A 22853-nucleotide genomic window follows, 5' to 3' on the forward strand; every position below is an offset into this window, starting at 1 on the left:
CTCCCCACTGAGCAAGGAGCTCGATGCAGGACTTGATCCCAGGACCCTGAGATCATGACCTAAGCCAAAGGCAGATGCTTAACTGACTGAGCCACCCAGGCACCCCAACTGGTCTAATTTTTAACTTCTTGGGTCAATTTTGATAACTTGGCCGGGGGAGGGGGGCTTATTTACATCCGTAATATTCTCCTATGATTCTTTTTAAGTGCTATTCTTAAAAGACTACTCAGGTGACCAGCCTTCCTTTCTGATCAGTGTCTGACTGATGACAGCCCCCCTCCCTGCCCCCACACCATCCATCTTGTCAGAAAGCGCTAACAGTAGTCAACTGCAGCCTGGCGTAGCACAAAAACACCCCAGCTCAGGACTCAGGAGGCCGCGGCTTCCCTCTTAGCTGGGCACTCATTTGGGCAAGGTGCCTGTAACCCTGCTCTGACTTGGTTTGTTCAAGTACAAAATGACCGACTGGTCCTTTCCCGCTCTACATCCTCTAACCCAGACCATCAGGTGCCCAGGAACAGTTCAGCAGATCTCAGTAAGATGGCTCTACAGAACCGTTAGCACTCGTACCTCCACTAAGTAGGGCAGACTCTTCAGAAGTTCAGTCAAGGTCATGAATCCATATTCACAGGGGTTGAGGGGAGCACTGTGGGTAGTTTCATAATGTCTCTTGAGCTCATCGACAGAAAGGTGGGAGGCTCCTTCCCAAGACATCAGCAACACCAGTAGCTGGGCAGTGAGGGCGCGCAGGGACTTGCGGTTGATCAGCTGAATCTGTTTGCCCGACTCCATGTCAGCAATCTGGGGGAACAAGAGTCCCAGAGTTTCCCAGCTCGAGAGCGGCACACTGGGCACGGCCACCTGGCTCAGCTACTATCCTTCGGGCTAGGGAGACCAATAGAGGGAAAACCTCTACTTCCTTCTCGTACCCGTAAGTGAGTGCGTGAGTTTGTTTCCGGCTGCTGTGGGACACCAGAGTGGGAACTGTACCCTCCCTTTCTGCTGGTCCACAAGCAGACAGCCATCGATACCAGCCCTCTCTTAGGGCACTCATTCCACTCCCCTATGGAAGGAGGGAAGACTGGCGAGCCGACATCCAGGGGCCCAAGACCCCGAACTGAAGGTTTCTGTGCTCAAGGGGGTAGTGTGGACTGCAGGTGACAGTCTACAGGGTGCTCTGCAGACTGACTCACCCCACCTTTGTGTCCCAGACTAGACTGAAGGCCCACTCTGACTAAAGGCACCCGCACTCCTCTAGTCCATCATCACTAGCCAGCAAGTGGGTATTTTCCTATTTGACTACATTTTTCTCCCTTGCTTCTCGAGGAGATACAGGGTTGGAGTGATGAAGTGCACTGGAAGGGGGACCTTCTGGAAAAGACACAGGTTAGCAATGGGAGACCAAAGAGCATGTGAAGAAACAGGCATGTGCTAACCAAGAGCTGCAGGCCTTGGGCAGAGGAACAAGTCCGTGAACTGAGCCGTCACTGGACTTAAAACAGGCAGAGCTTCAGTATGCGCGTGCTTAGGTGCTGGTACGCGAACCAAGTTTACTGATACAGAACTGCCCCCTGTCTGGTTTCCCAGCCAAGACCACAGGTCTCAGTGCCTCAGTAAGGGCTGGGTAATCACAGGCTCGTATTCCCTGGGGCTCTGGGTTCTCAGAGGCAGAGAGAGGTGAATAGCACTTGAGAAACCATCACAATCCCAGTGTGTCCCTGGTTTGGACGCTCACCCAGAGCCAAGGCAGGAGGTTAGTGCGTAGGCCCCCCACCCCACTTATCATGGTTACAGATTTGTGGAGATTTCAAGGACAGGTTTCCTCTGCAGACGCAGGGTTTAATCAATCAACAGATTCAAGCCTTGGGGAATCCGAGCCATATTCTCAGATGCCCAGACCACTGCTACAACTCCAGCCTTTCAAGGAGAAAAAAACAAAAACCTGCTCTTTTGATGCTTAGAGAAAGCTCCTGATTCTGAACCCATGCTACACAACTGAACCAACTGGGGAGCTTACAAAAAATGCCAACGCTCAGAGCGCACTGGGACTGATTACACCAGAACCTCGGAGGCAGGAGTGAAGTCCGGGCATCAGCATTTCCCAGAGGCTCCCGGGAGAGGCTGTAGAAGGCAGGGCAGCACACCAGAGCCCCCCTGATCCCTCCCCATGCTGACTGCTGATGCCCCAACTCCCCACTCACTCACCCTCGCTCATCAAAATCTCTGGTCACGGCTTAGACCTGCAATCCACTGGAGTCCACCACTGCCTTCGCACGCTGGGTGACCGAGCATCCAGGGGGCCTATCCCACCCCGTGGCCTTTCTGTTCCTCATCCACCCCATCTCCAGGCACATCCTCTCCTACTCAATTCCACTGCAGACTCCCATTCCCAGGTCACACTTGCGATTACTGGCTACCGCCCACTTCCCACGTAGCTCACGCAAACCTCCCACGCAGGCCGCACGAGAAAGGAAGCCTGGGGTAAGACGCTGGGGTGGGAAACCGGAAAGAGATTCCAACAATCAGCTCTTCTTAACCCCTTCTCCAGCTTCACCTGCACGGACTCCCATGTCATCCCAATTCAAGTCCTCTCCCTTCATTACACGTTCCTCTTTCATCCACCTTGGCGCTGATGGGCCATTAATTCATTGCCTTTCTGGTCATATTCTGGAAGCTCCCTTGTCCCTATGTCTTTTCTTTGCACCATCTGGCAAACTCCCACCTTCAGCCCACTGTCTGCTTCCCCTGCGCCTGCACCAAAGCAGCCCCGCACCACTGAGCGTCCCCACAGTAGTGCCACGGGCCCCGCCATCTCCCTGCGGAGCTCCCCCGACTCCCAGCACCCCTGCCTGAGGTCCCCAGCAGGTCCCACGCACCACGGTGGCCACTTCAATCGTGAATCCTGTCTCTTTCAGGTACCTCCCTCCTCTTCCCAGGGAGGAACATCAAACTTACTGCCTCCACCCTACACTCCCTCCCTTTGGTCACAGTACTAATATCAGGGCTGTGCCTCCTTCCGCTGAACACCAATTCCCAGGACTGCCTCCTCAGGATCCCCACCCTGCCACCCTGTCTCGTCTTTGGGTATTTATCTTCTCTTCCTCAAGCAGATCCTTCCCTGTGGCTCTCACATATGCTCAAGTCTCTCCACTGGGAGCAAAGCAGCTGCCAGAAAGCGCACTGGCCCACTCCGTCCTGCAGTCTCCTCTCACCACGCTCTCTCCTCCCTCACAAGCACACAAGCCGAAAAGCTGTCTGCATGACCGGTCACCACTGTCGTGTCCCACTCCTCCTGCCTCAACCCACTCCATGTGCCTTTCTTTGGTCCCCACACACTGGTGCTGACGCCGTCTTGGCTAGCAACCCTAAGCCCCCCCCCCCCCCCACTTAGCTAGGCCTGCAGGTCACGCTAGTCCCTGCCTTCACCCGTCCTCCCAGGAGGCAGCACCGGGAGTGTGCCACACTCCTAGTGTCCTTCCTGCTCTCCGGCAGCTCCTTCTCAGTCTTCTGTGGAGGTTCATGTCCCTTTAACCGGACAGTACATAACTGGATTCCTTCCAGATCTGTAACTGGGGCTGCCCCCACTTCGTACATTTTCCCTTTCACTTCTCCCTCCTTATAGTGAGTTTTCTTGGTCCCGTGCAGGAGGCAGCTTGAAACGGTCCAGCTGCTCTACCTGGGACAGGGAGGGTCAGCTCAGCCCAGGGCGGGAAGAGGAAGTTAGCCTCCCCGACCTCCTATTAACAGCAACGAAGACAGCTGTGAGCCTAGCAAGCTCCTAAATCTACTCAAGTCTGTCAGAATCTGGGAGGGGCAAGAGGTCTGTGATTACAGTCTCCCCACAACTTCAGAGACCACAGTCCGCTTAGACGGATACTCCTGAGAAGAAACACCCTCGGATAAAACAGAAACCTCATCGGCTCAAAGGGACGTGACTGTGGCAAGGCCTCTAAGAAACACAGAAGAGCAAGTGCAGAACTCTTACCTGCCAAACCAGAGTCATCTCCTGCTACCTAGTAACGTATTAATGGCGTACGAAGCACGTGCTGTGAAGCGGTGACTAGTGCCAGGGGTGAACGAGGAAATGCTAAGCTTAGGTAAACACCCCGGGGAAGATGCTGCCGCCATGTTTTCATCCATGAAAATAAAAATCTGCTCACCTTTACCACATGGCAGAGTTTCTGTGTTAAAGCCGAAATTGAACTGACATCGTAGTCTTGGAGACGAAATGTGTAACCAAAAGTTTTAGCATATTCTGTAAGCAGATCTGTCATCATAAGGCAGTTATCTTTTTGGGACCTAAGGAGTTTGACAAACTGGGCAGCCAAAGCTTTGAATCGTTCCACCTCCGTCAAAGTGAGGATCTTTTCTTCCCCACATTCCAATACCTTGGAAAACACACAGGAGGAGGAAGGCGAGAGTGAACAAGTTGGGATTGGTCATGGAATTCAACGGCATATAAACGTATACACTTAGTAACTAAGAAGCACTCTGGTGTTCTTTCATAGATATAGAGCTTCAGTTTTGCAAGATTTTAATACTACTGAAATGCACACTTAAAAAAGGGTTAACTAGGTGATGTGTATTTTATCACATACAAGAAAAATTTTAAAAGCACTTTAGGGGTCAAAAATAGTAATGCTAATAAAATTAACAACAGAAATCTGGTTCAACTTCACAGTGGCTTAACAGCTAAGCATTCGCATCACCTCATATACTCATCCCCACAGCCAACCTAAGAGATTTGAAAAGTATGGTGCTAATGGAAGAATATTCCATTTAAGAAATTGAACTATTTAATCTCTTTTTTCAATAATTACCCTGAAACAAATTTAAAGGATGATTTCTTTCTTTATTGAAGGAAAAAAACCCCACATTTACCTAAAAATACTAACTAGCTAGCCAACAACCTAGCTTCTCTGATCAAAATGTTTAAGGTTTTCCTCCTATTTCCTAAATCACTACTTCCCAGGAAAAATAGACCTGGAAAAGAACAACTCCCCCCAATATTGTTCAGAAAAATATAACTGGAATCTCTTCACTCACTTGTAAAATATCAGGTATGGCTTCAAAAAGTTCAAGTAGTTTGGTGAACCCGTAGTATGCGAGTTTGCACTGCCGGCCAAAGTGGTGGTGGTAGGAAGGGATAAATTTGTTAAAGGGCATCCGGAAGTGCGGCTGGTGCCGTAGCAAATCAACAACATCCTTGGAGAACTGTTTTGTCCTTTCTATTTCATCCTGGGTACGCTCTTACAGAAGAAAAAATAAAAAAATAAATCAGTCTTCTTCCATTCATTTGTGTTAAACCTGATTGCCGGATTAGTCCTATGCACAGATGACAAGAAATGCCATCTTTGCGTTCCAAACACCCACAACCTAAAACAAACAGGTTCATGTTCTCTCTGTGCAGAATGGTTTTCAAACTCTCTCGAGGACACACCACCAGGAAGCTAGGAGACTATTATGGTATACTATGAAAGACACATACACACTCATGTCATCTGGCCTTGCAAGCTGGACGTTATTTTCTCTAGCTCCCCGTCGCCCACCCCGTCCCATATATATGAGCATGACACACATCCAGCTCTCCGTACTTGAAAAAGTAATCTAGACATTATTTCTATAAAACTGCATTTCTGAATAGCCACATGCTTTTTGGGTCTTCTTCTGATCTTCAGTTAAAATTGCTAGCAGAAGAGAGTACAGGCAACAAAAGTTTAACAAAAATACAGGGGAGAAAAAGATTCAACTTTAATTTTTGTTTCTATTAATTTGTAAATGAGAATCGGAAAACTGACATTACTCCAAAAGCTTTGGAGTATTATGATTTCATGAACGTCAGCGTTCTGCAGGAACAGAGGTTAAGAAGCACTGATTAATGATACTGGGAGAACAGGACAGTAGGTAGATGTAATTTTACCTATCCCAGCTCCCAGACCTCAACCAGAATGACCGAAATGTGAAAGATAAAACATCTGCTTGTATCTTCTTCCTTCTCAAGAATGCACAGTCAAGTAGCTCAGTTAAAGAGAAGAGACAAGCAACAGCCATGGTAACTGACTCTCAGCTGGGTAATTATGGTGGCAACAGCCACAGACAGGCTGAAGAAAGCATTTCAAGAAAGTGCCGCTTATGCCCTTCTTTTCCCTACAGTGAATTCTAAAAAATCAGCTTGCTTTTCTTGTTGGCAAGTTGCTGCACCTGCTCTGAAGAACCTCAGATCCACTGCACAGCGAGAGTTCTCACAATGCACTTTCCATGGAATCTTCAGGAACCATGGAGGTGGCGGAAAGGATACAGGAGTCTATGTTAAGGTAAACACTGAGATACGCAACTGTCTTCCAGCACATTTAAGTCAACATACCTCTCTTGGGGATACAAATCACCATTTCATTATCTTGTTGGGACAAGCAGATGGTTGTGTCTGGTATCTCTGATACGATATCGATCAACTCACAAACACCGTATTCGGTGACATCCCAGTCTTTTGAGAAACACCTAGAATTTAACGAGGAAAATGGGTGAAGAATGAGAAATATCACTTGCTAAATTAACTTTTAAGTCTTCCTCAAAAATGCTAAGTAGAAAACGTTAGATGATTATTTTAAATTGGTGGGAAAAAAAGTGTTTTGAAATATTTGCTTTCCTTTTCTTCCCCCTTCTCATCAACTCACCAATGATAAGCCTGTGAGAACTCCCTTACGATGACCTGTTTGCTGGCTTGGGATTTGAGAAGTTTTAGTAAATCCTGAGTAAAGCGCTTCACCTGGGCCCTGTGGGTAAGGGTCAACAAACGTTTGGAGCCCATTCCGAGAATCTGCAAATCAAACACTTTGATTATTTATACTTGTCAGACCTTGGCACATACTGACTCTCCGGCTGATGGCATTCTCTCTCTCCTGTTACTGCTCTCAGAGAACAAGTCCTTTTATACGTGGTATCTGCATTTTCAAACGCATGAAGATCAACAGAACGTAGATGGTCAAAATGAACAACTGTTCAAGTGCCTGGGACCCCCACCCCCTTTTTGTTTGCCCTATATAGCCCTTCTCAAATAGTCATGAGTATAGAAATAAAAAGCATATTATTAATCTGGGCAACTAATTTTGTCTACAAAAGACAACCAAGGTGTTCCAGGACATTTTATAAGTGGGAAGCTGTTTTATAGGCAAGAAGCTATAGAACACTCTAAATTAATAAGGCAAAGACTCCTTAGGAACCAATGCTAGGCTCCAGCCCAGGAGCTGGTCTTTAACTCATTGATGAGAGCCAAGCCCGTGTTCAGGGCCCCTCCTCTGTAAGAGTGAACAATCCTGGAGAGGCCTGGGCTAGGAAGAGGAAAGTGGGTCTACAGAGATGAGAAGGAAAATACTCCTCAGTGCTCTAAGGGGTTCCTTCTTTATGTTTAAACTCATAGTTTTCTGGAAAAACTGAGAAGCCACCTTGAATGAGGTTACCAGCTACCCTGTTTCTTGGAAGGAGCCAAAGCCACAGAGGAACGTTCCCGTCATTAAGCAAGTAATCTTTAAGCTTTCCTTACCTGCAATACATGAGGCACGGCTTCCAATAATTCTATCAGCTTGGAATATCCATAGTCTGATACCCGACACTGCTTTGCAAAATGGTGGTGGTAGGACGGGATGAAATTACTAATGGGGATGACACAGGATGGTTGGCTCCTCAGCAGGTCAATCACTTCCCTGCTGAACTGGATCAGCTGGGGGTTGCCCACAGGACTTTTAGACCGCAGAAGCCAAGGGTCTAGACGGGGAGAAAAATGGAACATGCCTAAGACAGGATTTTCACCCCTGAAAGAAAGTTAACTAACGTCACCCTCCCTCACCTGAGCTCAACTATGACCAAAGAGATGAGACCGAAGGGCTGCTTTACTTCTCAGCATCTATACTCAGGTCCCATATAATCTATGGGCTAGCCCAACCTCTTTATGGGCTGGCAGATGCTTTACTACTACTTTTCAAAGTACTGTAGTCAAAGTAAAGCATAGTTCAGCAGTGTTAAAGCAGAAGTGATATTACACAGGATGTTTGCAGCTTATAAACTAGTTGTATTTCAAAGATTCATTTGTAACTTGGTCCCATGGAACATACTTTCCCACAGAAACAAAGTTATGGATGGGCAGCAAGCAGGTAGCCCAGAAAAGCCTAACAAACCTACAAGGAAGCTGAAAACATTGCTCAGGAAACCATGGAAAGCGGTTAACATAAAACTAGCTGATATAAAACTAAGAAAGAAGTTCTTGCATTTATCTTGAATATCCATGTAATTAAGAAAGTTTTAATTACAAAAGTATAATCGGATGGAAACCTTTCTACAAGACTGGCAGGCTAACGAGAAAGGAGAAAGAGCACAAGTATATGGGAGCCTGTGTGGTCTAGGACTGAGGGGAAAGGCAGGAGAAAGTGGTAAGCAGCTCTGATACAAACATTTTTCCTTCCCTGGTAATCCTTACCTTTCTTCCCATAGGGGGGAGGAGCAAAGGAGGAAGTGTTTGGGGTCAAAGAGAAGGACATATCCACAGGAAGGCAACAATTTTCAGGGCTGTTCACAGGTGGCGGGGTTAGACACCTGCAGCTCAGGGGAGGCCCAACTCAGAAACTCACCCAAAGCTAGGTTTACATTTCCTGGTCCTTTACACTGGGAGATAAATCTGTTTTCATATTTACCAAAGTCAGAAACATTGACCAAAATGAATTTCAAAGGTAAAACTGCATTTAGAGGTATTTCTTTCAAATACCTGAAACGATTTTTAAAAGGCCAGTCAACTGACAAGCCAAAGAGCTTCACAAAATTAGGTAGGGCTAAAGAGATTTGTAACTGTGAAATGTGGGTTTTTAAATTTTTTTTTACAGAATTGATGCTGGTCCTTGCAAAAAGTCTGGTTCTGCCAGACCTTCAGCACTTTAGAGAGTAGTTTCAGCTTTTAAAAGATCAAAGGAGACATTCACGGTGCTTTGCGCTTGGCAAACAGTGCTGCCGTACCAGATAAAAGCCAGCAAGCTCCTCTCACGGTAGCCAGTGGCTCAGAAAAACCGAAAGCCTGACTCCTACCCGTGTTGGGAGGCGGGGGCTTGTTGTGAATCCATTTGACCACTTTGACGCCATTCTGTGCAGTGGCGATGTTGACACCCGGAACACAGGTGATGAGGTGTTCCAAGGGAACACCCCCTTGAGTCTCCTGCACTACTTCCAGTTCACCAAACTCGGCAGCGTAACAATCTGGAAAGCTGAAGTGGGGGAAAAGAAGGCTGATTAAAATAATGGAAAAGCAAAGCACCTGCTAAAGAGAAATCTTTAACATATCCATTCATAAATCATTTCTCCTTAAATCCTCAGGATCTGGGTTTGAATGTGAAAATTCAGGTCCCAGGGAGGGGGAGGCCATCACTGCAGCATTGACCTCTTTGATGCATTGAGGATACCACAAATACCTAGACAATGTTCCAGCAGAGGGTGTGAGAAACAAGGCAACTGGGTTCCAAGCCAGTTATTTACCTGCTTTAAGGTCTCAATGGCTTTAGGGCAAACTTTGTCCCGTGCTGGCCCCTATTATTAAGTGTACTGTGTGGCCCACGGGATGATTACATGGCCTTCTGAAGAACACCTCTCTCTCAAGCTTTACGATCTACTGCTTGAGGTTGTGTAAACGCTGGCAGCGTGCATGCATACATCTAATACAGCGTTTACACTAATCTCATCTCTGTGGGGAAGAAATGTTCCTATTCGTTGCTTACGTTTCTAAAAATCAGCACACACACAAATTTTTTTGTGGAAGTACCGAGCATATGGATCCCATTTCAGATATACTTTGACTGCAAGGTGCTAAAAATGTTAGGATGAAGCATTCTATAATACTCGCTTGGGAAGAGGTGTGGGCAGAGGGCAGACTTTCTAGAAAGAGGAGAACCAAGGCATCATATCTCAATGGCTTTGACATGTTCACCTTAATAAAGGCACGGTGCCCTCGTGTGTCTGCAGAAGACTATGAACCTGGGGCGCAAATGTCTTCAAAGAGAGAATCACAAAAGGAATCTTATAGGAGTCTGGATCAAATTCATGTTCACTACAGAAAAGAGAACACAATAGTTAGCTGACGTTTCTCTGTGGTCTAAAACATTTGTAAGGTGACTGTAACAGATATTCCATCACCTTATGCAAAAGGATGATTTCTAAAGGGAGATGAGTGTTATACCTGAAGTCCTTATTGGAACAATGCTGTCTGCAGACAGGCTCATGATATTCTAACTCTTCAAATATAATTGGGCTGCAATTCGTCGAGGAGCCATCATGTGACTGGGAAGACCCCAAGGGGCTCTGCCGGGCCTGACTGCTGGGTAGGAGACACACCAGTCTGCCATTCCCTTGTTCACGGATTGCGACCGTGTCTGTTAATTTATATAAATCCGACACATTCAACTTGTGTCCAAACCTAAAAGCGAGGAAAAGGAGAGAGATGCTGATTTAGAATGTTTTTCTTTGATTATACAGCAATGCCTGTGTATCTGATGAAATAAAGGGCTAGCGCCAAGAATGGTTCCTCTGTCTCTTCAAAAGTAAAACTGGAATAATCCTACTATAAATTCATTCACTACCAAACCAGTAATGCTTGGCACTTCTTCGAGTCACCTCTGGCTCACTGCCCATTAGTCACTATGTCATTTGGTACTTATTCCTCGAACCCTGCAGTTTCTGTAAATGACCTCACCTAATTTTCTGAGATGGAAAGCTATCTGATATGACCTCTTTCAACCTGGCTCCCCCAAGCTGTAAAACCCTCTGTATTACCTATCCCTCTCACCATGTCTGCTCAACTCCTTCAGAAGAGGTGTACTTCTTCCTAGTTACTCCCTACCTCATCTATGCCTCAACCTCATGACCCACACTCCCCGAGGCTCAACTCCTCAATCATCCCCCCCCGACGCAGGTCTTTCACACTTGGAGCTTAAAACCACAAAGGGTGCCTCAAAATACTAGCCAATAGGATCCAACAGTACATTAAAAGGATTATTCACCATGACCAAGTGGGATTTATCCCTGGGCTGCAAGGTTGGTTCAACATCCGCAAATCAATCAACGCAATACAATACATTAACAAAAGAAAGAACAAGAATCATATGATCCTCTCAATAGATGCAGAAAAAGCATTTGACTAAGTACAGCATCTTTTCTTGATCAAAACTCTTCAGAGTATAGGGATAGAAGGTACATACCTCAGTATCATAAAAGCCATCTATGAAAAACCTACAGCGAATATCATTCTCAATGGGGAAAAGCTCAGCTTTTCCCCTAAGGTCAGGAACGCGGCAGGGATGTCCACTATCGCCACTGCTATTCAACATAGTATTAGAAGTCCTAGCCACAGCAATCAGACAACAAAAAGAAATCAGGGCGCCTGGGTGGCTCAGTTGGTTAAGCGACTGCCTTCGGCTCAGGTCATGATCCTGGAGTCCCTGGATCGAGTCCCACATCGGGCTCCCTGCTCAGCAGGGAGTCTGCTTCTCCCTCTGACCCTTCCCCCCCTCATGTGCTTTCTCTCTCTCTCATTCTCTCTCTCTCAAATAAATAAATAAAATCTTAAAAAAAAACAAAACAAAAAGAAATCAAAGGCATCCAAATCGGCAAAGAGGAAGTCAAACTCTCACTCTTTGCAGATGATATGATACTGTATGTGGAAAACCCAAAAGACTCCACCCCAAAACTGCTAGAACTCATACAGGAATTCAGTAAAGTAGCAGGATATAAAATCAATGCCCAGAAATCAGTGGCATTCCTATACACCAACAACAAGACAGAAGAGAGACAAATCAAGGAGTCGATCCCATTTACAATTGCACCCAAAACCATAAGATACCTAGGAATAAATTTAACCAAAGAGGCAAAGGATCTGTACTCAGAAAACTATAAAATACTCATGAAAGAAACTGAAGAAGACACAAAGAAATGGAAAAACGATCCATGCTCATGGATTGGAAGAACAAACATTGTGAAGATGTCAATGCTACCTAGAGCAATCTACACATTCAATGCAATCCCCATCAAAATACCATCCACCTTTTTCAAAGAAATGGAATAAATAATCCTAAAATTTGTATGGAACCAGAAGAGACCCCGAATAGCCAGAGGAATATTGAAAAAGAAAAGCAAAGCTGGCGGCATCACAATTCCAGACTTCCAGCTGTATTACAAAGCTGTCATCATCAAGACAGTATGGTACTGGCACAAAAACAGACACAAAGATCAATGGAACAGGATAGAGAGCCCAGAAATGGACCCTCAACTCTATGGTCAACTCATCTTTGACAAAGCAGGAAAGAATGTCCAATGGAAAAGAGACAGTCTCTTCAACAAATGGTGTTGGGAAAATTGGACAGCCACATGCAGAAGAATGAACCTGGACCATTTCCTTACACCACACACAAAAATAGACTCCAAATGGTTGAAAGACCTAAACGTGAGACAGGAGTCCATCAACATCCTAAAGGAGAACACAGGCAGCAACCTCTTCGACCTCAGCCGCAGCAACTTCTTCCTAGAAACATCGCCAAAGGCAAGGGAAGCAAGGGCAAAAATGAACTATTGGGATTTCATCAAGATAAAAAGCTTTTGCACAGCAAAAGAAACAGTCCACAAAACCAAAAGACAGCCGACAGAATGGGAAAAGATATTTGCAAATGACATACCAGATAAAGGGCTGGTATCCAAAATCTATAAAGAACTTCTCAAACTCAACACCCAAAGAACAAATAATCTAATCAAGAAATGGGCAGAAGACATGAACAGACATTTTTTCAAAGAAGACATCCAAATGGCCAACAGACACATGAAAAAGTGCTCAACATCGCTCGGCATCAGGGAAATCCAAATCAAAACCTCAATAAGATACCACCTCACACCAGTCAGAACGGCTAAAATTAACAAGTCAGGAAACGACAGATGTTGGCGGGGATGTGGAGAAAGGGGAACCCTCCTACACTGTTGGTGGGAATGCAAGCTGGTGCAGCCCCTCTGGAAAACAGTATGGAGGTTCCTCAAACAGTTGAAAATAGAGCTACCATACGATCCAGCAATTGCACTACTGGGTATTTACCCCAAAGATACAAATGTAGGGATCCGAAGGGGTACGTGCAGCCCAATGTTTATAGCAGTAATGTCCACAATAGCCAAACTGTGGAAAGAGCCAAGATGTCCATCGACAGATGAATGGCTAAAGAAGAGGTGGTATATATACACAATGGAATATTATGCAGCCATCAAAAGGAATGAGATCTTGCCATTTGCAACAACGTGGATGGAACTGGAGGGTGTTATGCTGAGTGAAATGTCAATCAGAGAAAGACATGTATCATATGACCTCACTGATATGAGGAATTCTTTAATCTCAGGAAACAAACTGAGTGTTGCTGGAGTGGTGGGGGGTGGGAGGGATGGGCTGGCTGGGTGATAGGCATCGGGGAGGGTATGTGCTATGGTGAGCGCTGTGAATTGTGCAAGACTGCTAAATCACAGATCTGTACCTCTGAAACAAAAAATGCAACATATGTTAAGAAAAAAGAAAAAGAAGAAGATAGCAGGAGGGGAAGAATGAAGGGGAGTAAGTCAGAGGGGGAGACGAACCATGAGAGACGATGGACTCTGAAAAACAAACTGAGAGTTCTGGGGGGGGTGGGGGGATGGGTTAGCCTGGTGATGGGTATTAAAGAGGGCACATTCTGCGTGGAGCACTGGGTGTTATGCACAAACAATGAATCATGGAACCCTACATCAAAAACTAATGATGTAATGTATGGTGATTAACGTAACAATAAAAAATTTAAAAAAAATCACAGAGGGGAGGGAGGTGGGGGGATGGGTTAGCCGGTGATGGGTATTAAAGAGAGCATGTACTGAATGGAGCACTGGGTATTCTACACAAACAATGAATCATGGAACACTACATCGAAGACTAACGATGTAATGTATGGTGATTAACATCACATAATAAAAAAATTATTAAAAAAAAAAACAAACCACAAGGGGTGCCTGGGTGGCTCAGTCAGTTGAGTGTCTGCCTTCAGCTCAGGTCATGATCCTGGGCTCCCTGCTTAGTGGGGAACCTGGTTCTCCCTCTCCCTCTGCCTGCTGCTCCCCCTGCTCGTGCTCTTTCTCTCTCTCAAAAAAAAAAAAAAAAAAAAAAGACACAGGGTCAGAAGGCAGACATGTTTGAGTTCACATCCTGACTCAACCTGTGTGGCCTTAGTCACCTTCTAGAACCAATCCAGGCCTCAGCTTTCCCAAATGCAAAATGGGAAGATAATACCGACCTCACAGGGTTGATACGAGGATTCAATGTTATGTCTGGGAAGAGCTTGGCACACATTAAGCACACATTCAACATCAGCCGCTCCAGTGGTTTCTTCCCAGGGCCCTACACTGATGCTCACATGTCCCCCCCGACCAAATGCGGTCTCACGCCCTCACCCTCACTCACGCTGTCTGCCCCTGCACACATACCCCGCTGGTGCATCACTCAGTCCTGTAACCTCGTCGTGCCTCTAATGGAAACAGCTGCTCTCTCTGGAGCTGCTCTGCCATTGCACCACCCAGTCTGTCAGCCTGTTCCCCCAGGATTTTATCCACAGGACCCTGTAGGGATGGCTCTCAAGTCACCAGCAGCCTCCTCCTCCCTGCCAAACCTCGCACCATCCCCACACGTCCCATGTCACCCTCACCTCTGGGTTCTCTCCCACTTCTTGTCCCTGGTGCCATCTCATCCAGTTCCGCCTTTCTCTGGGTTCCCTCGCCCTCCCTATCCGCTCCCCTGTCTTTCGTGATCCCCTTTAGGAAAATGACTGCCACCACTCTGTATCTCAAGTGTCCAAAAACCAAGGTCAAAAATTCACTCTACCTCCCAAACATGCTTTATTTCTCCATTTCTGGTTTAACCATACAACCATCCTCCCAGTAATCTGGGGCAAAAAAACTCAGAATCAAAATGACCTCTACTGTTTACCTTGCCTGCTACATAAAACTAGTCACCAAGTCCTATCTCACTGACGACTCAAACTTGGGTGTTCCAACAGCATCTGCCCAGGCCTGGGGGCTGGCGTGGCACTGCCCCTCCATTGTCTCCCTCCCTGCCTTGTCCATTCCATGGCAGACGGAACCATCAGCAGGAAAGTCTTCCGGACGCGTGCTTCCGGCCACCACAGCCGCCCTCTCCCTCCTCCACGACTCAGGGCTCCCACGGTTCACAGAGGAATAGTCCCCACCCTTGTTCCTTCTATCCTCGCAGCAGTTTCTCCTCCCTGCTCCTCATTTAGGACAGTTTTCTTGGTTCTATAATCATCTGTGAGTGTTTTCTCTTCCCTTCTAGACGTAAGTCCCTCAGGGACAAGGGCTGTGTCCTTTCAGCTCCGCGTTCTCCACAGAGCCTGACATTTTCGTTCCACTAACACTTGCTGAGCACCTACTAAGCCCTGCGTACTGAAGAGACTGTCCTAAGTCCTTGTCATCCTGGAGCTTATAGTCTAGAAGGTGCTCAAAAATGTTCACTCGATGAAGAACAAAACTCATTGGTCAATTGGAGAAAAAAAATGAAAGTACAGCTTTAGGGACTGAGGTCTAAATTTAATAAAAACGAAAAGTTGTTTTAATGTTAAAATCAAAATCTGGTTCTGAATCTGCATACCATTGCTTTTATGTCTTTACCTCCACCAGGTTGGAAGTTCCTTAAGACTAGCTACCACCGTGTTATGCCAATCACTAATCAATACAGGGATTCTGGAAGCTGCCGACCAGTATTGACTGAATCAATGAGGAAAAAAAATAAACCTAACTTACTTTTTTTCATAGAGATCTGTAAATTTAAAAAGAGGCAGACAGCAGGCAGGAGCATCCTGAAGAATAGACATTGTTTCTGAACTGTAAAACAAAATTGCACTCAATCAGAGAACAGATGTCGCTGGACATCAACAGATGATTTCCAAGTTGTATTTAAAAAACTGAGCTCATAAAATTAACACAAAGTACAGCTGACCCTTGAACAACATATGTTTGAACTTCACGAGTCTGTGTACATGTGGATTTCTTTCGATCGAGGCAGTACAGTTCTGTAAATGTATGTTCTCTTCCTCATGATTTTAGTAACGTTTTCTTCTTTCTTACTTTTTTGTAAAAATATGGTATATAACACATATAACATACAAAACAGGGGTTAATCCATTGTTTATGTGAACAGTAAGGCTTCTGGTGAACAGTAATTCAATTAGTAGTTAAGATTTTGGGAGCCAAAAGTTATGTGCAGATTTCTGACTGCATGGGGAGGGGGTCGGCACCTCTAACCCCTATGTTATTCAATGGTCCATGCAGCGTAAATTTACCAGTTTCTGATATGTCAAAATTACACTTGATCTTAGCCAAAAGGCCGAGAAGCAATTGTGATATGTCAAAATTAATTTTCTGGAAAAACTTAAAGAAATTACTTTAGGGACAAGGTGATTAAAGAATATAAAGTCAAGACACCCTGGAATTTTCATCAAACTCAAGCATAGGGCTTCTCACACCTGTGTATCAGAAGAACACTGACTACTCTATGAGACAAACACCTTGTCAACTCAGAGTAAAAAGCAGAACAGCTTGAATGTCTCCTGCCACGTTGTGGTTCTTGTGGTTCATGAATTCCACATGGGTGTGGAATTCCCATAGTTGAGGATGCACAACTGAATACAATATATCATCCCAACTATGGTTTTAAAAAACAAAAAGGCAGCCAAAAACACTCAAGAGGGAAAACAAAAGGCAAACTGTCGAGTGACTGGCTTTGAGCCACAGGATTATGGATTTCTCCCCCTCTTCTTTTATGTTTCTGATCTTTCTGAAGTTTCTTCAATGAGTATTACTTTTATCCTAGGGGATAAAAACCGTAATTTAAAATAATGGTGAAGTACATGTCACAGCAGAAGACCTCTGAGAATTCAGATTTTTAGGAGTGAGTTCTGTTTTACTAGTTTCCCCCAAAACAGGGAGAGCAGAAGAATCACCAAAGCGCATTAAGAATAAAATCATCACCAGATTCCTACAATTGACATAATCATAATGCAGACTTACGGAGTGTCTATTTGATGTTAAGGATCTATCTGCAGGTTGAGAGCTTGGAGCTTTGTAGATCTACCCTTTATAGACAAACCTACCTTCTCCTAAGATTTGGAGGTAGTATTTCAGACTTTCCAGGCTTATAAACTTTTATCGTAGAGGGCTATTTTTAGAACCTGTTCTGGATATGTGGTGTATTATTTTACTCCCAACTGCCTGCCAAGTTTAAGCTGTACTTCCCCTTTGAGGAATGACTTGAACAAAAGTTGAATTATTCTAACTAGCTTATTGCTGACTTCTAACTTATTTGTAAGCTCTACCAATTAAGAGTAAGCACTATTGCAGCATATGTAATCATCTAAGAGGGTTGGGACAGTGATCAAATCTATTTTCTTACTTCCAAAGTTATTTCTGGGCCAAAATGTTATTTCCTGAAATAAATGGTTTGTTTTTACCTCAGTAAAGAGAGTGATTTATTAGCAGCTCCTGTGGCAAGTGAGACCAGGATCTTCTTGCTGCCAATTTTGTATCTGTGGAGGCTATTCACCGCACTGATTGCTTCTTGTAAGTTCTCCATCTGAACAACAGCCTTGAGCTGATAATCTGTATGGGGGCTGAGCTCAACACTCTTCACCTACAGCAGTAAAAAGGAAAATGGAATGCTATGTCTACCCAGAACCCTGTCATCTTAAAACTGAAGGTGAATCATTAGGGAACACGTTTGCGGACTTCCGTGCTTCTGTGAGGGAACTTGTCCGAACTCTACACTTCTGCCAAGCAAAACCTAAGTGAACTAGAACTGGGTGACCTTCAGGAATATGAAACTGGCCCGGCCTGCCTGCATGCTCTGGCACACACAGCACTCCCATGCAGGCTCAGAAGCCAATACATGTGAGGAGTCTTTGGGGTCTTCTCCGGACCCTGCAAATACTTGGGGCATAGCCATTTTAATAATCTGGAAAAGGTGCACTTCTAGCAAACAGCACCTAAAAACTGCATCAATACAGTAAGATGTTAACAAAAACAGCCAACGTTACTTTAGAATCCTATTTCTGTATTTTAGCAGCCAGAGCTAAATAAAATCCATCTGCGTTTTATTTCCCAAAGTGCCACTTAAATCCCTGCCCATGACCACAAGTGCTTCTCCACTAGGTCTCTTGCTCTCTGGGGCTATGTCCTAAAAACTGGATGTATAGTATCACCATGAGCAGACCAAAGGAAAAAGGATGGCGTTCAAACTCATTCAGTAATCCTTATATCCTGGCTGTGGTTATGTGTGTTGAATGACATTCTCTTGAGTTGGAGTGCTAGCAAAGGGTAAAAGAAAGGCAGGAACAAGAGAGAAAAGGTTACCTTGCCGTGCCTAGAAAACGCTTCCTGCATGAGCTGCTGCAGCTCCTTCCGGGATAACCTGTAGTCGATGTTGCTGATCTGGATGTCAGCACCATTTGCAAATGGGTCTGGGCTGTCGGCACCAATGCTTGGATTTGCAATGTTGAAAGCAAGTGGGGACGCTCTGTTTAAAAGGTTTGGAGACATACTCCTGCGTAAGACATATGTATTAAATTATTTTTAAAAACTGTGATTCTATTTATTTAGTTTATATCATTTAGGCTTTGCTCAAAGCTATATATAGAAACAACTTTCCATAATTCGACCAAACTAAATATTTGATTTTCAAATGTATGTTTATCTTAAATATACATGGATTTAGATTTATTGTCAAAGTACTACCTGTTGACTCCTTATTAACAACCAGTACGTGATTTAATATCAAATATTCTTTCACTGGATTATTTAGAACTGAAGAAAAAAATTATAGGTGGGCCTAATGAATTAATTTTCCACTTTGGGTATTTATTCTTGGTTAATTAGCCTGTGATACTCATGTAAGTCATTTAACCTCTCCCTGGCTCTGAAAATGCTAGATATTCTTGCTCATGTGTTGTAGTCTTTCTCCAGATCAGAAAAACTTTCATGTGAATTTTAAAATGTAACTTTACAGATCTAAAGTCACTTTCTGGAGTGAGTCTTCACCAACTCAGCAGAAAAATACAATGCTTGAAGGAGTTCACGTGATGCAACGTGGTCTTATGGCTCCTGTCCTCCAGGCCCCCAGAAGTACTCAGTATGAGTTTGGAGAGCTTAGTAAGTGTTACTTAGGTAATTACAGTGGTTCACAGAGACCCTTGCTTTTCAAACAGCTCCTGGTAATTACCCTAGGAATAAGGGTAACCAATGTGTGTCCAGTTTGGGCTTTTTCCACAACATGACGAAGTGAGGAGAACAGGGTAAGGACATGTTAACGTGCCTCCCATCCAGACCCGGGACTCCTAGACAAGTTTCTCTGACCTCTGCCAACCCAGATTCCCACGCGCAGGAGGAAGGAACGGTGAGAAGCACTGCCCCCAAACGCTAGCTAAGATTACCCGAGGAAAAGAGGGGCTGGAGGAGGAGGGGTGGAAGACTCATCTTTTACTTTATGTACCCCTGTATTGCTTGCATTCTTTTAAACAGATGTTATTTCATAATCCCTCCTACTGCAGTAACTACCCCCACGACCAAAAAGCTAGACTCACCGAGAAGACCATGACTGTGCGGTGAGCAGAGGACTGACTTGCCTTGATGCGATCAACTTGCTAAAAGCCGATGGGTAACTCACTTGGAACGGGGTCTCCTCTTTATCTTTTTTCTCTACGGGAGAACTGGTGACACTTCGGGCACAGAGGTTCTCTTTTCTAATGGAGAGAAAAATTGACGGGGAAGGGTCACTGGATTTCCTTCACATCAGACAATCATCTGTGAGAAAGAGTAACTGAACCTACCTCGGATTGGTTTTGTAAGCAGACTCTGCTGTCCCCGAATTTTTAGGCGCGGGCGCTGCAGCACTCAAGCCTCTGTGAGGAGGTGCTGCCAGCCTCGGGTTACCTTGCTGGGAGTCACTGTTTCTAGTCCCAGTCTTCGACTCCATGCGGCACAGCTCCTTCAAAGAGACAAGCGCGGCGGAGGTGAAAATATAAGTACCCAACGTGTCTTAAAGCCTGTCCAGGAAACATGGAACTCTGAGTATGGTCAAAAATGGAAATAAAAAAGGACATGCCAAAAGCAAGCGGGCATATCAAACACAGACACAAAGAAACCAAACCTACCATAAACTTCAGAAAGCAAGAGGTATCAAAGTTACCTGTAAACTTTTAACATTTGTGTTTTTTGTAGTAGATCCAGAATTTGCCTGCGACCCTTTTCCAGGCGTGGCTTTGGCACTGGAAGATTGTTCACTTGTATCTTTGATGAGGCACAATTTTGGATTCTTAAGTTTTTTGGGAGACTTCGCTTTATCGGCAATTGCACTGGAACTCTTTGTCTCACAGAGTTCTCTAGTTTTTGGAGTAAATGACACAATGATCCTATTACCAAAGACATCTTCATTTTCCATTCGCTTCTGAGCCCGTTCCGCACTATCTTGGTTTATGAAGCGGAGAATCGCACTGCAGCCTGTGATACTCAGCACTTTCCCACCACAATTATCAGACAGGCGCCTGAGCCTGTTGCTGATGCTCTTGCCATCTTTATTTGCTGGTAGGTTATAAACATAGAGCAGAGTGTGGCACTGCTGATACAGAGGAGAAGTGTTACAACAGGTTAACTCAGGGGCACACGTTCACTTACACAATTAGAACAGGGAGTGATCTCCAGACTGAAGCTAACAGCCTTAGCCTTGGAGGGGAGGTAACAATGATGTAGAGGGGAGAAGGTAAACTTACTTAGACTGAAAAACACAGAAAAAGAGAAATATACCTTAAATGATCACTCTAGTGGATAAGAATGGCAAGATTTAAAGTTCTGAATAATCAAGTCTTTTTTTCTTTTTTGACCATAAAGAATAAGGATCTCAAAAGTGGACAATCTGTTACCTAAAATACTACAACTGACTTAAAGGCCTTTAACATTAGAAAAGGGAATGCCAATTTCTTCAGGAGTCACATATAATCTCCAAATAGCTTAAAAACAGCTCAACACTGTAGTAAACATGCTTGTCCCAAATCAAGACCTTAAGAAATGCTCACCCTGCTGGAAATACGCTCACGTTCTCCTAGCACGTGGCTCAACGAGCTACAGCTGTAGCAATAACCACTACAAAATGTGCAAGTGCACGTGCATGGTGGGGAATGAAACTGTAGAAAACAGGCCTAGGGGTTTCTGGGGCTTAAGGATTAAATGCCTAAAAAGTGTACAATTAGGGGCGCCTGGGTGGCTCAGTTGATTAAGCCTCTGATTCTTAGGTTTCAGCTCAGGTCACGATCTTGGGACCATGGGATCGAGCCCCATGTCAGGCTCCACACCGAGAACGGCATCTGCTTGAGATTCTCTCTCTCCCTCTGTCCTTCCCCTTGCTCGCTTGAATGTGCACTCTCTTAAATAAATAAATCTTAAAAAAAAAAGGTGTATAATTTCTCTGTTTATTTGACTGCAACCACAAGTGTGTGCAAACCATCCTTATATTCTTTACCCATGCCTGGAAGCAAAAGGAGTAATAAATGTTTCCATTACTTCCATCCACTGGACACAGAACACTGCTAGCTTTCGAGACACTGACAAGTGGCTGTTGGTAAGGTTAACCTACACATCAATTCCCTACAATACTGTGCAACAAAATAAAAGCAAAATCCATACATATCAATTCTCTGTATATTTTAAGAGAAGAACTATTTCTAAGCCTTATTTCAAAACTCTGGCCAGCCTCCTACAAAGAGCAGCCTCACTTGGTGGCCCGTTATGGGTGGTCTTCAGCCTCCATAATGTAACATCAGAATACAGCAAAAAAAGAACACAAACCCACTTACTGGCATTTTTAGTGGTAACCTGGGGGGCAGGTCAGAAATGAACTCTTCGAATCTGATCAGCTCATTGGCATGATGCAGCAGTGCTTCTGAGGCCTGGTTTTTATGGACCAAAATTATGTGGAAACCATGCCTGTGTCTCAGGTCACTGAGTTCCAATGCAAAATTGACATCAGCTGAAAGAGAAGGTACACCCCACCCCCATCCCCAAACATTAGAAGGACTGGACAGAGACACACAACTCCACTGACACCCACTGAAAAAAAAAGAAATGGCTGGACTATAGTACTCAGAGTTGCTCCCCACCTCCTACCCCCTTCTTCTTAGAACAGGAACACATTCCGTATCAGAAGAATTAACACCACAAGACAATTTTACCACATACTTATAATGAATTCCAAGACACACGTTACTTCCCGTAGAAGAGAAGAAATATTAACATTCTGGCGAGCATCAACTTTGGAAATGATTCTTCTTAGATTTTTAAAATTTGCAATACTGGGTCCAGGGTTAAAAAAAAAAAGTTACATTTTAACTGGCCCCACAAGAATCTGTACTCATATTCTAAGGAGAAAATATACAAAACCCACACAGACTCTGTTTCTTCTCTATACAGCTCTCAGACATAAGCATAAATATGTCCTGTGTATTTCAGCCTCTCTGGGGGCATATTTTATTTAAACATGTTCTGGCTTCTGTAACAATTCCCATACAGTGAGTTTAGTGGAAATTAGCAGATGCTTCTGCACTTACTTGACACAAGAACCACAGTGGCCGGAGCAGTGTGCGTATTCGCGAACCTTCGGAGACTCTGGCGGAGCTTATCGTCAGCCGCATTCTTTGCTGTAGCATTGATGTGGGCAACGGTTACCTGCGTTAATTTAAAGTAAGGACAAATGAGCAAGAGCTGAGGTCAGAAAAACC

The 22853-nt window shown here is 44.6% G+C and overlaps 1 protein-coding gene across 9 annotated transcripts in view; it reads right to left on the minus strand.

Moving 5' to 3' along the window:
* Positions 1–22853, minus strand: part of MARF1 (meiosis regulator and mRNA stability factor 1) — a 41634-nt gene that overhangs the window by 9018 nt on the left and 9763 nt on the right. For 7 of the 9 annotated variants that reach the window (XM_027611368.2, XM_027611367.2, XM_027611365.2 and 4 more), the window contains 17 exons: positions 22683–22800; positions 21933–22105; positions 20273–20701; positions 19914–20071; positions 19668–19826; positions 18442–18631; positions 17544–17722; positions 15838–15918; positions 10211–10447; positions 9962–10081; positions 9070–9245; positions 7541–7761; positions 6675–6817; positions 6365–6498; positions 5047–5249; positions 4161–4388; positions 571–801 (listed from right to left, as the gene is read on the minus strand). In XM_027611368.2, the coding sequence (XP_027467169.1) occupies positions 571–801; positions 4161–4388; positions 5047–5249; positions 6365–6498; positions 6675–6817; positions 7541–7761; positions 9070–9245; positions 9962–10081; positions 10211–10447; positions 15838–15918; positions 17544–17722; positions 18442–18631; positions 19668–19826; positions 19914–20071; positions 20273–20701; positions 21933–22105; positions 22683–22800 (3180 nt within the window). The remainder of the gene's footprint in view (positions 1–570; positions 802–4160; positions 4389–5046; positions 5250–6364; positions 6499–6674; positions 6818–7540; positions 7762–9069; positions 9246–9961; positions 10082–10210; positions 10448–15837; positions 15919–17543; positions 17723–18441; positions 18632–19667; positions 19827–19913; positions 20072–20272; positions 20702–21932; positions 22106–22682; positions 22801–22853) is intronic. The other 2 variants (XM_027611362.2, XM_027611366.2) reach the window with 2 other exon arrangements.

Source organism: Zalophus californianus, chromosome 10 (assembly GCF_009762305.2).
Source record: "Zalophus californianus isolate mZalCal1 chromosome 10, mZalCal1.pri.v2, whole genome shotgun sequence".
NCBI classification, from domain to species: Eukaryota; Metazoa; Chordata; class Mammalia; order Carnivora; family Otariidae; genus Zalophus; species Zalophus californianus.